This window comes from Orycteropus afer, unplaced genomic scaffold (assembly GCF_000298275.1).
Source record: "Orycteropus afer afer isolate SDZICR_OR568_19922 unplaced genomic scaffold, OryAfe1.0 scaffold00042, whole genome shotgun sequence".
NCBI lineage: Eukaryota > Metazoa > Chordata > Mammalia > Tubulidentata > Orycteropodidae > Orycteropus > Orycteropus afer.
In genome coordinates this window covers 5,689,144-5,704,422 of record NW_006921629.1, presented here as the reverse complement: position 1 = coordinate 5,704,422, position 15,279 = coordinate 5,689,144, and the positions used below count along the sequence as shown (strand labels likewise).

Here is a 15,279-nt window from a genome sequence, read left to right as displayed (position 1 = left end):
CGCTGCCCAGGTGAAAGAAAGGGTTTTTTATAGTGATTTTCTTCCTGGGTATTTCATTAACACAGTGGGCAGGAAATGGTTGGGGGCTTTGGTGAGTAAGAGTCAGGTGCTGGGGTCTTTCGTAAGCAAGGGTGATGTGCTGGGGTCTTTCGTAAGCAAGAGCTACGTGCTGGGGTTTGGTATGGGCTCCGGCCAGGTGTCTCCTTGCTTGACCAGTTCTTGTAATTCTCTCTGGCTCAATCATTCACCCGCCTGGCCAGCCATGTTTCCACCTAACACAAACCACCAGCCTTTTGGTTAGCAGCCAATATGCTGGAACCACTGCACCACCCGAGCTCATTGACACAGAGTCACTGCTCCATAAACAGCATCTGCTGTAGTTGTCTCATTGTTATTGTCACTGCTGGCAGCTAGGATGGGATTGAGCAACGTTAAACAGCACGTCCTCTGCAAGGGCTTCATAGAAGCGATATGAACTTTGTGGACTTTGAAGAGTGGGCAGATGAAGAAGGTGAAGAGAAGTGGCAAAGACATTCCAGGAAGGAAGGGCAGGGTGAGCAGCCTCAGAGGCGGACTGTGCTTGGCCAGGGGGCTGGGATAGAGAAGACAAGGCCAGAGCATTGAGGGCTTGACTGTGTGTGTGTGTTGGGGGGGATTTCCACTAGCTCTGCTGGCAGTGGGGAGCATTTCCTGAGCAAGGTAGTCCAGGCATGGGGGCTGGGGGAGGTTTAGGATGAAGCGAAGGAGGGAGTGTTTGAAACTGGGCAGGTGGGACTGTGGTTGCTGAGGTGGTCAAGAAACCAAGAGATGAGAACACAAGGTCAGATGGCTGCTAGATATCCTGCTGGCACCTCAGACTCAAAACGCTGCAGACTGACAGTGGCTCCATCACGCCTTCTGGTGTGTCTGAAGGCTCTGACCCCCACCCTTGAGCCCAGGAGTCTGCTTTGACCCTTCTCTGGGTCAGTCACCAAGTCCCACGTCTCTTTCTTCTATCGCATTAATGCTGCCCCTGTCTGCTAGCCTCCCCAGCTGTAGCCCCTGGCTCTGATCTCTCTTCCTCCAACCTGACTGCCTCTTATCTCCCACCACACTGAGACTCTCCTGCAAGGGTCTGCATGATCACTTTCCCCAGACAGAGGGCATGTCACTTGCCATGCTCAATTTCCCAGTATCTGTACAGCATGTTCCTCACCCTGACTATCCAGATTCCATCCATCCTTCATTGTTTGAGACGATCCGGAATGTTCTTCCTCCCCAAACCTTTACAGTGTGGCCCACAGCCTTTAGCCCTTAACCCCACACCCTCCAATAGCATGGCTGGTCTTCCTGAGGACCAGCTTGTCTTTTCTTACATTCACATCTAAACCTCCACACTATACGGGCTCTGTGTGCACACCATGTGCTGGATTATGAAAGGGACTGTGAAAAGAGACCCAGTTCCTACTGCCAGAGAGGAAATGGGGGAATGAAGCCCACCTCACTGGTTTGGGGAGGACATAAAGAATGAGATGCCAAGGACCTTTATAAATTGATGGGGGTGTCAAGTAGGTGACAGGAGACTGTGAATGCAGTGGGTGCTGTGGTAGAGTCTTGGGGAGCCTGGCTGTAGTGTGGGGAAGGCTGAGGTCAGAGAAAGCTTTTGGGAAGAGGTCAGCCCAGGTGGACTTCGATAATACAGTCGGAGGGGGGCAGGGAGGATGTTACTGGAAAAGGAAGCAGGAGTGCAAAGGGGATTTTATCCTAAAAGCACTAGGAGCCAATTCATATATTTTGATTTTAAAAAGTAGTCTTCAAATCCATTTAGGTCTAATAAGACCAATAACCTACTATAATATGTGATTAATGAATCTATGCTCCATGTAAACAAATGATTAGGAATTGTGGGTGTTGTGTGTACGTGTTTTAGAAACAAACACAAATGTGGGAACATCTACGGGGAGAAATAGGGAATTTGGAATAAAGTAGACCTACATGTTGTCAGCTGGATTGCAATTAGCTCAGAATAAATAGGTGTCCTCTTTTACTGTATTTCCATTTGGGTTTGGAATTAAATATGCCCTAATATGACCAGGTAGCATAGTGGCTAAGGCACTTGCCTGCTAACCAGAAGGCTGATGGTTCAAACCCACCAGCCACTCCTCGGAAGGAAGGTTGGGCAATCCTACTTCCGTAGTGATACTGCCTCGGAAACCCAAGGAGGGGTCGCTATGAGTCAGGGCTGACTCGACGGCACACAACAACAACAACAACAACAATATGACCAGGAACAAACAATATGATCAGGAGGGACCCTGCACTCTGCCAGAGGACAGAGACTGTGCTATCTTAGGCTTCCTTTGTGGGATCTTTCAGAACACAGAGAAAAGAAAAGTGAGGTGGAGAGAGCTTGCGCTGTGGCCTGGGGCTGCTTTGTGGCCCTGGGCAAGATCCCTAACCTCTCTGGGTCCCAGCTTCCTCCTCACTAAAATAGGAATAATATAAAACTGACTTCCGGACCCGGTTTAGTAGGAAGTAGATAAAATAACAGGAAAGTTTGCTTTGTAAACAATATGGCATTGTGCAGCGGGAGTTATTACAATCGTTGTTATTTCGCGGGGAACCAACCAACCTGAGGCCGTACATCCCAGAGACTCTTGGCCAGGAGAAGAAAGTCCAGTGGCATCAAACCGCAAACTGAGGACGCCTGGTGGGGACCTTTGGGTGTGGGGGGGGTCCCCCCCAGATGGCACCGAGCAAAGCTGACGCGCCGGCCGAGAGGTGGCCGGCCAGTGACGAGGTGGCTGCTTGCAAGGCTGACACCCAGGACGCTACGCGAAGCGAGTCCGGGCCGCTGCTCCAGCTTGCCCCGCCCCCGGGCGCGGGCTGGAAGCGATAAAGGCGCCTGCGGGAGCCGGGCGCTCTTGGAGTTGCGCCGGCGCCCGGGCCATGCGCGAGGGGCTGGGCGCGGCGTGCGAGGCCGTCAGGCCCCGGCTTTGCCGCCTCCTCCGGAGGATCCTCCGGCCGCAGGCTGCCTGCCGCCGCAGCCGAGCGAGGTATTCCCGCCGGGCCGGGATCTGCCCTGGGAGGGGGGGAGGGGCTCGCGTCGGGACCAGAGCTCGAAGTCGGCTGCTGCTCGCTGGCTGGGTGGCTCTGAGGCTCCTCACTGAGTGTCTCTGAGCCGCGGTTTCCCATGTAACTGTAACGGTTGTAATATTTGCCTTGTAGGATTCTGATGAGGATTGACTTCAAGTGTTTTCCACGTGCAAAACGCACTGTTGTTCTTAGCTGAGGGAGAGTCAGCTCCCGGTCTTGGGGACCCCGTGTGCACAACAGAAGTAAACGTTGCCAGTCCTGAGCCATGTCCTTTGTTGCGGCCACTGTGTATTTTGAATGCCTTCCAAGTAGGGGGCTCATCTTTCAGCGTTGTGTCTGATTATGTTCTGTTGTGATCCATAGGGTTTTCATTGACTTTTTGGGGAGCCTTTCTTCTAGTCTGTCTGAGTCTAGAAGCTCTGCTGAAAACTGCCCTTCATGACATCCTGGTATTTGAAATGCTGGTGGTATAGCTTTCGGCATCATAGGAACACGCAGACTGCCACAAACTGATAGACTGGTGGTGTCAGAACCGTGTTGCTGTTAGGTGCTGTCAGTAAGAACCGTAAGAGGTTGTCCCTCAGTAGCCACAAATGGCTCAGAGAAGCCTGCTCACTCCCAGGAGAGGTGGCTGTGCAGCTGGGTAGGAACTGTGACGTTTCAGGACTTGGAAGCTTTCTGCAGAGGATTTTTCAGCACCCTGGGGCTGTACACCCTTTAGATAGAGCTATGGGAGCAAAGAAGTTTTTGTTTTACAAATCAGAACAATTTCCTACAGTAATACACCCCCTCCTTGGTATATGGAGGTGTAAGAGAGTGGAAAGGGTGAGGACTGCAGGGAAAGCAGGACCCTAGGACCCCAAACAAGTCACCCTCAGTTACTGCCTCATCTTTTTCCAACCATTGACCTTTCAACTAGCGGCCAAGCACTTAACCACTGCACCGCCAGGGCTCCTTGATAGGAGGGACCTGGAGAGAGATACCATGCTTGGTAAAGTAGAGAGTTAGCGAAAAAGAGGAAGACCCTCAAGGAGATGTGTTGACATAATGGCTGCAACAGTGAGCTCAAACATGGCATTGATTGTGAGGCTGGCAAGGACCGGGCAGTGTTTTGTTCTGTTGTCCACAGGGTCTCTATGAGTCAGAAGTGACCTGATGGCATCTAACAACAATATCCGTAGCTAATAATATCATTAATATAAATATATGGTAACTACATTTACTGATAAAAAAGCAGTATGTGCTCTTTCATTGTATCCCAACATCCCAGGTATGTCTAAAGTAGAAAACAAGAAACCTTTGTAATACTCTCTAACCCCATCTCCTCAGATGTGCGTGTGCACACTCCAGAAAATGCTGCAACGAGAATGGAACACTACACAAGCTTTCAAATTAGTATGATGCACCCGTAGAGTGAGTCTTTCTACGTGGAGTCAAGTGTGGGGTGTGGGTATTAGAGGGGTACTCACACACACAGCAGAAAGGGATCGTGTTTCTTCTACTCCCTGCAGAGTTGCCAGGAGAGCAAACCTGAAATCCCAAGCAAGAGTCAACTCTCAATGACTTCAGGCAATTTAACTTTCTTTTTTTTTTTTTTACTTCAAAAGCAACTTGTTTTTAAATAAATAAAACACACACACACACACATATATTCAATACATATATTTTATATAGGAGCTCTGGTAGCATAGCGCCTAAGGCACTTGACTGCTAACCAGAAGGCTGGCAGTTCAAACCCACCAGCCACTCCTCGGAAGGAAGGTTGGGCAATCTACTTCCGTAGTGATACTGCCTCAGAAATCCAAGGAGGGGTCTCTATGAGTCGGGGCCGACTCGACGGCAAATAACAATAACAACAACAATATTTTATATACACATATGTAGATATTTTTAAAGCCTTTATCTTCCAATAATGCTTACAGAGATATTTATGGCTGTAAATCATGTCTTAGATTTGCTTTAAAAAAACTAGCAGGGTTTAGGAAATATAGTTGGAACAAGATTGGCTGTAAGTTAATAATCGTTAATTGGGTTAAATCTGGGTGGGGAGCCCATGATTACACTACTCTCTCTACTTTTTTCTTTTTTTTCCATCCCTCCTCCCCTCTACTTTGGTCTGTTTTCAGTTTTCCACATCAAACTTTTAGGAGTCCCCGGGTGGTGCAGATGGTTTAGCTCTTGACTACTGGCCAGAAGGTTGGCAATCCCAAGGCACCCGGCAGTGCCTGAGGAGATAGGCCTGGCGACCTGATTCAGAAGGGTCTTAGGCTTGAAAACCCTGTGGAGCCGCGCTCTGCACACGGGAGGTCTCTGTGAGTCGGAATTGACTTCACAGGACTATTAACAGCAAATTAAGGGTTTTAAAGAAAGCTGAAGTCACTAAAAACTAGAAGGTGGTGGGCACTCCTGCTGGTGTGGGAGGGCAGAGTTGGGGGGTTCATTCTCTGTCCACTAGCCCCTGTCCCACATTTGTATTTGGCTTTTGAGGAGTAGCCTGTTCCCAGAGCTTCTGTTCGGGTCATTAGCTTTGCTTGTCTTTGTAGAGGGAAGGCAAGAGATAAAAAGAAGGGAGGAGGGTGATGATGGTGGGGGAAGTTGGTCTGACCAATGCGCCCCCTCCCCTGTCTGCCACACACACATCTTCCTTGCCTGGAAGCCAGGAGACAGGCCATAGTTCGGCCTTTGATTTATTGTGGATACATGATCAATCCACTCCACCTCTCTGGACCTCAAGGAGCTCTGGTGGTATAGTGGTTAAGGCATTTGGCTGCTAACAAAAAGTTCAGTGGTTTGAACCCACTAGCCACTCTTTTTTTTTTTTTTTAATTGTGATTTGGGTGAAAGTTTACAGAGCAAATTCACTTTCCATGCAGCAGTTCACAGACACTTTGTCTCATGACATTGACTACAATTTACCCCAATGCAACAGCTCCCCTCCCACTTCCTCCTGATCGTTACCTCTTCCCTGTGTCCATCCCTCCATGCACTCCTGTTCCCTGAGCTGTCTACCTGTGCGTAAACAGTCCTTCTTTCTCCCATGATTGTTCTCTCCAAGGAGTGTATCTACCTCAGGTAAATGTTCAACTCACATGCCTGTCTTTGGTTTGGCTGGAAACCATAGTGAACTCACCAGCCACTCTTGAGGGAGAAAGATGAGGCAGTCTGCTTCCATGAAGATTTACAGCCTTGGAAACTCTGTGGGACAATTTTACTCTGTCCTATAGGGTCGCTATGAATTGAAATTGACTTGATGGTAGTGATTTTGGTTTCGTTTTCTCTAGACCTCAGTTTCCCCATCTATCAAATGAGGGTGCTGGTACTCAAAAGATTAGATAGAAACCTTAGGGGGCAGTGAGTTTATGTTGATGAGGGAGAACCAACTCAGAAAAGGAGAGTGACAATGGTTGCACAACTCAAAGAATATAAACAATGTCACTAAGTTATGCATGTAGAAACTGTTCAATTGTGTGTTTTGCTGTATATTCTCAATAACGACAAAATAAATAAAATTCAGAAAAAAAAAAAAATGAGTGTGCTGGCAGAGAAGACCCCAGGACCCCGCATGGCTTTCAGATACTAAATCTCATAACTGCTTCCTTTTGCAGTCTCGTGACACAGGATGACACCAAGTGTCACAGCCTCAGCAAGCCCTGGAATGGGTCCTCCCCACCCCTCACAGGGGCGGGACAGGTCAGTGGGTCACATGCACATGGGAATCCCCTTCCTCCCTTGCCCTGGCAGGTGCTGGCTGAGCAGCCTGGTGGAGGCGGGGCTGGAGGGCAGAGGAAGTGGGGCTTGCAGAGTAGAGAGCCCTGGAGGAGGGGCACAGGTGGGAGTGAGAAAAGGCTTTGGGTGAACAGGAAGATCAATGGTGGTCAGGAGTGGTGGTTCCCAAGGTTGGCCCCTGGATGATTTGCCTCTATGGCCTGGCAGGCATAGGTGGTGGTAGTGTGTGTGGGGGGTAATTCCAGACTATTCATGGAGCCAGGAGTGGGACATTCCAAAATAATCCCAAGCTCAGTGGCTGAGCCTTTGGTCCCAGACTCCATCCCATGAGCTCCATCGTCCCTAAACGCTTTCAACCTGTGTCCCAGAGTGGTGGACAGAGAGGTGGGTGGAGGTGGGTGAAGGTGGGGGAGGAGATGGCTTTCATATTCTTACATGCCTCCAGGGAAGGCAGTGGTTCCTTCTTTCTCGTCCTGATTGCTGTTCTCTGAGGTATTGGCTGTGAAAGAAGTCTGTCTCCCATCTAACCTTAGTCCCTCCTGCTTCAGTTCCTCTAAGGAAGCACTTGGCAGGAACCTAAGGGAGTAGAGGAACCTTGGTGGCATAGTGGTTAAAGTGCTTAGCTACTAACAGCTCTGCAGGAGAAAGATGTGGCAGTCTGCTTCTGTAAAGATTGACAGCCTCGGAAACCCTGTGGGCAGTTCTACTCTGTCCTACAGGTTCCCTATGAATCAGAGTCAACTCGCTGGCAGCGGGTTCGGTTGGGTTTGGGTTGGGTGGAGAAAGAAGCCTGGCCAGTGGCCTGGGCACCCAGAGCTCTTAGCAGACAGTGACCCAGGCAGCTGAGCTGCTGGGAAGGAAGAGGGACCATGGGACACCAGCCTGCTCTGTGTGCCCACCCACAACTGCCCACCCCACCCAAAGCTAAGCAGGGCCCAGGGACTGGGAGAGATCTGTGGGGTCCTGGGATTGGAGACATGTGGAAAACCTTGGATTTTTTTCCCTCCTCTCAGAAGTCTCCAGAATCCCAGGTCAAGTTGGACGTACCCCCATCGGCCTGCGCACGGCACGTGAGGATCAAAAACTGGGGCAGCGGGATGACTTTTCAGGACACCCTTCACCACAAGGCCAGCGCGGTGAGAAGTCTGGGGCTTCAGGGAGGACCTTATCCCAGGCTAGTGAAGCCACTGGGGCCCTTTGTGGACCAGATGCCCCTCTCCTCAGACCAACCAAACAATCATCTGCTTGGGCAAAGAGAGTTGGGAACAGAAACTGACATTCCTCACAAGTAACAGTAGGAAGTAAATGATGTCAACTCTCTATTAACTGCCCTAATGGATAGTGGATAATCCACAAGATCAGATAAATATTATAGATACAAATTAATATCTTAGACAGATGTCAGCATAGTTTCAGCAAGAATTTTGCAAGAGAAGTGCCCAAAACCAGACTGAATTACATCATTAAGTAGTGAGCTTCCTGTCTCTGGAAGGATTCAAGTGTTTGGAGAGGGGTTCATGTGTCAACTGAGTACTTAGCCTAAGCACCCTTTAAGTCTCTTTCCTGTCTTCTAACTTTCTTATCTTAACTTTAGAATGCATTTTATGGTTTTAAAGTAGGAAAGAATGGAACATTTCAAGACCATGAGAGTAGGATGATTTTGCACACCTCCATGAAAGTACTACAGTGAACCTTTGGGTGTACTTCCTTCCAATATTCTTTCTGTACCATCCTGTGTCTTTGGGATTTACATCTGCTCATTCCTTTTCATTTTTGCTGTATATCAATAGTATGTCCCCACAGGAGGTAACATCAGCCTCTTTAAATGAGAAGGTAGTTGAGAAGGGACTGAGTTGTTGACTTTACTCTGGGTCGGAGGCTGGCTGAGGAGCAGGCCAGAGAATGAGCCCCAGGGTAGAAGGACCAATCACAGCTTATACCCATTGGGGCACAGAGCCAATAGGAAAGAAGACATCTGCTTGGGGAGAAAGGCTGGTGGACCCTAAGGAGAAGGTGCCATAGGGATAGAGAGCAAAGCAGCCAAAGGAGATGGCCAGAGGGACTAGCCACTGGGGGAGGATGGATATGACCACCTGCCCAGTAGGCCAAGCAGCCTGTTCTTATCTTATGTCTTCTCTTTCCAGAATCTCGCTTGCAAGTCCAAGTCTTGCCTGGGTGCCCTCATGAGCCACAAAAGTTTTACCCGAGGAACAAGGGACAAGCCTACACCCCCGGATGAGCTTCTACCTCAAGCTATTGAATTTGTCAACCAATATTATGGGTCTTTCAAAGAGTAAGGCTCGCTTCCTACCCCTTCCCCTGGGTTCTGCTCTGTCTCCAGCCATTTCCCTCCAGCTCCAGTCCCCTGTCCTTCCCAGAGTGCAAGTGACTCCAGGGCTAAAGCCTCCTTCTCCAAGGAAAATGACCCTGAAGTAGGTTCTTATAATTGTGGGACAAAGAGACATAGCAATGGTGGCTAACGTGTGAGTTGGAAATATAACTATTAGAGTTTGAATCCTGGTTCCATCATTAACTAGTCCTATGGGTAAAGCATTTAGCTGCTAATCAGCTCAGTGGTTCAAACCCACCAGCCACTCCAAGGCAGGAAGATGGGGCAACCTACTTCTGCAAAGATTTATAGCCTTGGAAACTCTGGGCGTCACTATGAGTTGGAATCAACTCAACGGAAATGAGTTTAGGTTTTGGTTTTCATGTTGTCATTGTTGTCAGATGCTGTCAAGTTGTCTCCAACTTATAGCAACCCTATGTCCAACAGAACGAAAAACTGCCTGGTTTTTATACCCTTGGGAAATCTACTTATCTTCTCTGTACCTCACATTTCTCATCTGTGAAACGAGATGATAATAGAACCTGGCTTGTGAGATTGTTGTGAGCAAGGTACCTCTCTGTCTCAATTTCCTTACCCGAAATAGTGATAATAATAGTATCTACTATATAGAGGGAGCTCTGGTAGCATAGTGCCTAAGGCACTTGACTGCTAACCAGAAAGCTGGTGGTTCAAATACACCAGCCACTCCTCAGAAGGAAGGTGGGGCAATCTACGTCTATAGTGATACTGCCTTGGAAACCCAAGTTGGATCTGACTTGATGGCACATAACAACAACAACAACAACATATAGAGGCTTCTAAGGATTCAGTGAGTTAAAGTATATAAGCTGTAGGAATAGTACCTGGTCTGTAGTAAGCACTACAGAAGAATTAGCTGTTATTAGAACAGCTGTTTTGGCCAAATAAAATATGGATGTATAATTTAAAAGGAGTCCTGGTAGCACTGTGGCGCTTGGCTGCTAACCAAAAGGTTGGCAGTTAAACCCACCGGCTGTGCTCGGCAGGAGAAAGATGTGACAGTCTGCTTTGGGAAAGATTTACAGCCTTGGAAACCCTGTGGGGCGCTTCTGCTGTATCCTGTAGGGTCACTGTGAGTCAGAATTGACTTGACAGCAACAGGTTTATGTAATTTAAAAACCAACAAGATGCCAGTTGCTCCCAAGTTGACCCTGACTCACAGAGATCCCACATGTGTCAGTAGAGCTGGGCTCCATAGGGTTTCATGGCTCAGTTTTTGGAAGTAGATCACCAGGCCTTTCTTCAGAGGCGCCCCTGGGTAGACTCAAACTGCTGACCTTTTGGTTAGCAGCCAAGCACATTACTGTTTGCATCACCCAGGGACTCCTCATAACAGTTTTCAGTGCTTCAGAAATGTGACTTTATGAAAAATGGTAAAATATAAAACTATGAAACAATTGGGAGCCAATTTATATAAAAGAATAACCATTTTTCAGGTATTCGCATGTTAACCCTACTGTGTAAGTGTATTACAGCACCTGTGTGGTGAGGATCACTCTTGTTTTCATGCTTGGCTGCAGAGGGGCGTGCAGTATTGCTAGGAGCTTTTCTGGGGAGGGAGGGTTTCCAGCGGTGGGGCGGCATCCCCCCTCACTCAGCAGCTCCTCATGCCAGCGATGTCCTTGAGGATAATTATCATCCAGTATTTTTGTGTTGGGTTTTTTTTTTTTTTCTTTTAATCAAGAAGAGATGTCGAGACACTCTTCATCCACAGAAAGGCCATTGTGTTCTGAGTTTTTTACTGTCCTTAATCAGGAGTTCATTCCTTAAATAGTTTATTGTCATTTCAAGCCTTTGGTGGTGATTGGAAATCTCAAGGTTGGTGTGTGTATGTGTGCTTGTGTATTTCAAAGCCTTTCTGACTGAATCCCTCCTGTTGGGATATTTTCAAAGTCTGGGAGAGGAGGAGCAAGTTGACAGATCTGTATGGAATTGCTGGAGGAGCGGCGCTGTGCTGAGGGCCAGCCCCTGAGTCCCCAGAGCTGGGCCCCGGGTAGCCTGATTGGGCTCCTAGGAAAAGTCAGATGGGCACTCTTGTCTTGCGATCCTCCTAGAGTGGAAAGTAGTACTACAAGCAGTTAAGAGACGGGGCGAAGTCTGAGTCCTGGCTCTGCTCCTGACCACACTGATGTTCCTGGGCCTGATATTCAACCTCCCAGAGTCTCGATACCTATGACTATGAAATGAATGCAAAAATGCTTCTCTCACAGACTCAGTGAGTCATAGTAAGTCCAGAGTCATACGAAGTACTCAGTACACAGTAGCTGCTGTGGGAGGGCTTGGCTTGCCCTCTCTTAACCATGAGAAGGTGGACAGGTGCTCCCCATACTCTGAGGCAAAATGTTGCTGTTACTTAATGGGCAGCTTGCAAGTGTCTGAGGAGAACCACACTCCTCACTCCTGCTCAAGCTAAAATGAATATATGGTTAAAGAAAAATTGCCCGGAAATACCAGCGTTCTGTGTGGGCCAGGGCTGGTCACATAATTTGCAGGGCTTAGTGCAGAATGAAAATGCAAGCTCTTTGTTGGAAAATGATTAAAAATTTCAAGATGGTGACAGTGGAGCATAAAGCAAGTGTGGAACCTCTCTAAGCACAAGGTTCTGTGTGACTGCACAGGTAACGTATAGCCAAGCCCTGGCAGGAAGTGTCTCGGGGGGGGGGATCTCTTTCCCTCCTGGCATCCTATCTCAGTTCCTGCTTCTGTGGATTGCAAATCCTATTTAAGGCCATCTCATTGTTGATCTTCCGGATGTCTTCCTGTCCCCCAGGGCAAAAATAGAGGAACATCTGGCCAGGGTGGAAGCAGTAACAAAGGAGATCGAAACAACAGGAACCTACCAGCTGACAGGGGATGAGCTCATCTTTGCCTCCAAGCAGGCCTGGCGCAATGCCCCCCGCTGCATTGGGAGGATCCAATGGTCCAACCTAAAGGTGAACTTCCTTAGTCCCAAGTGGGAGAGGGAGCTGGGGAGATGAGCATGCCCTGAGCAGATGACTGTGCCCAGAGGTGCCCCCAGCCCTGAGTTCTCTCTTCATACCCCTGAACATGAGATGGGATTATAGGGCCCCTCTAGATGTCTAGAGGTCCCTGAATGGTGCAGACAGTTAACACACTTGGCTGCTAACTGAAAGTTTGGAGACTCGAGTCCACCCATAGGCACTTGGAAGAAAGTCCTGGGGATGTTCTTGTGGAAAAGCAGCCATTGGACACCCCATGGAGCACAGTTCTGTGCTGACATGTAGAGTCACCATGAGTCAGAGTTGACTTGATGACAACCTTTTTTTTTTTACATCTAGAATCTTATTTTCAGCACCAGGATTTCTGGCTGACCTTTTCTCTTGTATTAAAATTGGGAGAATAAGCACATCAAAAACCAAACAACCTTGTTTCTATTATTATCGAGGTCCTGGTGCCAGGAGAGAGGCTGTTTACCTTAAATGTTTGAATTCTTGCCTCGTAGAGGACATTTTATTTATCCTAGCTCCTAGGCCATCTTTTACTGGGGGATCATTTAGTGTTGGGTATTATTGAAAGTACTTAACAGAGAAATCAATCAGAAATGCCAAGGAAACCAACTCTGGCTGTGTTATTGGTGCCAGAAGCCCACTTACGATGTCCTTCTTTGTTGCAAAGCAGCTGGGCTAGATATCTCAATCCATGGCATGTTCAAATCAGGTTTTCTTGGGATTCTGTTTTGTTGGATTCTTCCTGGCAGATTTGCCTGCACAGGCAAAACTTACGAGGGCAGGAGATATGGTGGCCAGGGAGATGGGAGGAGCTGATGTAAAGAGGAGAATACATCCCTCTACCTAGTATGTGGAGCCCCTGAGGGGTGCAAATGGTTAACACTCAAAAGATTGAGTCCACCCAGAGGCACCTCGGAAGACAGGCCTGTGATCCTTCCAAAAATCAGCCATTGAAAACCCTGTGGAGCACAGTTCTACTCTGATACACATGGGAGGCCATGAGTTGGAGTTGACTCAAAGGCAACTGATTTGGGTGTTGAGTGTTCAGGCTCCTCCCCTCAGTCTTTGGTGACTTCTTAGCTTCTGATTGGACGTGAGGCCTCTGTCCACACAGTCCTTGATGGACTTGGTCTGGGTGGGGTGTATGCAGGTCTTTGACGCCCGGAGCTGTACCACTGCCAAGGAAATGTTTGAGCACATCTGCAGACATGTGCGCTATGCCACCAACCAGGGCAACATCCGGTGAGTGTGCCTTACCCAAGGCTATGACTGGGATCCGCCTGCCCCAGAGTCCTACCCAAAAGATACAGGCGGGTTTAGTGGGGGAGGTTTAGACTCCAGGAGAACCCAGGGAGAAAGAGAAAGGAGGAAGACTCAGGCCTCTTCATGGGCCCCTATTAGTGAGCCGAGCCTCCATGAGTGAGCCTGTGTTGACAGACCATTTTCCTGGTTTCTTACTGATTTGGAACCATTTGGAGAGGATGTTCAGAGTTAGGGTTCTCCACTTTTGGGGGAGGCTGGGAGATTTTCCAGCAGATGGTTCTTATGGGTGTTTTTCTTAGAAGCAGGAGATCCATTGCCCATCAATATACCCTCCCTCTACCTCTCACCACCCAAAGAAGCCAAGGCTGAACAGCTCATTTGGCCACTCGTTCATTCTTTGTTAAAGAAACGCTAGTGCCCATCTTATGGGGACCCAACACAGGGTTAGAGGGGGGAGGGAGGACACAAGGGAAGGCTGCAGAGATGACTAAGGCCCCAAGACCTGCTTCAGCCCTCGATGAATCCAAGCACTCTCCTAACTCCACTGCAAGGCAACACATGTACAGCGAGGGAGAGGGCTCAGGAGGGGTTGCTGGACTCACCTGAGGGATGGGGAGAGCTTCCTAGAGTGGAGATCCCTACACTGGTCTTTAAGGAAGGGTAGGAGCTGGAAGGGGAAGGAAGGAGAGGATACCTCAGGAAATGGGGCAGGTTACACAGAGGCCAGAGAGAGCTTGGCACATTGGGGAGCTGCAGGTGGTCCAGTCTGCTTGGGTGCAGGGGGTGGTGATTAGGAAGAATAGAGGGGAGGTGAGGCCATTGAGGAGGTAGTTGGGGGCCACACGGTAAACAGCGCTGTTCTGTCTTGGGGAAGGTCGGCCATCACGGTGTTCCCCCAGCGGACTGATGGGAAGCACGACTTCCGGGTGTGGAATGCTCAGCTTATCCGCTATGCTGGCTACCAGATGCCCGACGGCACCATCATAGGAGACCCCGCCTGTGTGGAGCTCACCCAGGTATGCGGCCAGCCTCAGCCTTGGCTCTTTGGTCAAGGAGCCCAGCAGTGGGCAACAGAGAGGGGCCAGTAAGAGTTAAGGTGCCTGGATCTGCAGACTCACAAAGCCTATCTTGCCCCACAGCTGTGCATTGACCTGGGTTGGAAGCCCAAGTATGGCCGCTTCGATGTGGTGCCTCTGGTCCTGCAGGCAGATGGCCGTGACCCTGAGCTCTTTGAAATCCCACCTGACCTTGTGCTCGAGGTGCCCATGGAGCATCCTAAGTAAGTGTGCTGGGAGTGCTGGGGTGTGCGTTGATAGCATGCCCCCTCCTTTCCTGTGCAGAACCTCTCTCTGACAACTCCCCGCACCAAAGCCAAGCAGCAGCAGTAATGCCTGGAGGGCTGGCTTTCAAGCCTGCCTGTCTCCCCTGCTTTCTGTGGCAAGTCTTTGCTTTCACCTCTGGCCTCCAGACATATGAGGGTATATGGACGATGGAGGGGGAAGCAGAGGCTTCGATAGATAGGCCCCTAGGGCTTAAGAAGCAGTGACCACGAGAGAGGAACACTTGGAAGTGCCCAGGTTCCCATGCTGAGCTACACAGGACTCTTACACCCTCCTGCCAACACCCTTAGCTATCCCTCTCCTGTCTGTGTAGAATCATGGAGCCCGGGTGAGATCAAGAGCTTACGCAGTTCAGCACCTGCTCCAGGCAGCTCTCGTATATTCCATGTATTGAGACTTACTGTGTACCAAGCATTGGGCTGGAATTTTCTTTTTGTCCCTTGAATATGCTGAACTCAGTCCTGCTTCAGGGCTTTTGCACTTGCTGTCCACTCTGCGGACATGCCCGTCTCTCAGATTTTTGCATAGTTCATTGCTT

At 49.2% G+C, this 15,279-nt stretch overlaps 1 protein-coding gene across 1 annotated transcript in view; it reads left to right on the top strand.

Annotated features, from left to right (window-relative positions):
- The window catches only part of NOS2 (nitric oxide synthase 2), a 49,733-nt gene that overhangs the window by 5,551 nt on the left and 28,903 nt on the right, over positions 1 to 15,279 (top strand). Inside the window, exons 2-8 of the mRNA XM_007937554.1 lie at positions 6,681 to 6,765; positions 7,815 to 7,937; positions 8,946 to 9,094; positions 11,940 to 12,102; positions 13,289 to 13,380; positions 14,276 to 14,417; positions 14,541 to 14,680. Of these exons, the coding sequence (XP_007935745.1) occupies positions 6,681 to 6,765; positions 7,815 to 7,937; positions 8,946 to 9,094; positions 11,940 to 12,102; positions 13,289 to 13,380; positions 14,276 to 14,417; positions 14,541 to 14,680 (894 nt within the window). The remainder of the gene's footprint in view (positions 1 to 6,680; positions 6,766 to 7,814; positions 7,938 to 8,945; positions 9,095 to 11,939; positions 12,103 to 13,288; positions 13,381 to 14,275; positions 14,418 to 14,540; positions 14,681 to 15,279) is intronic.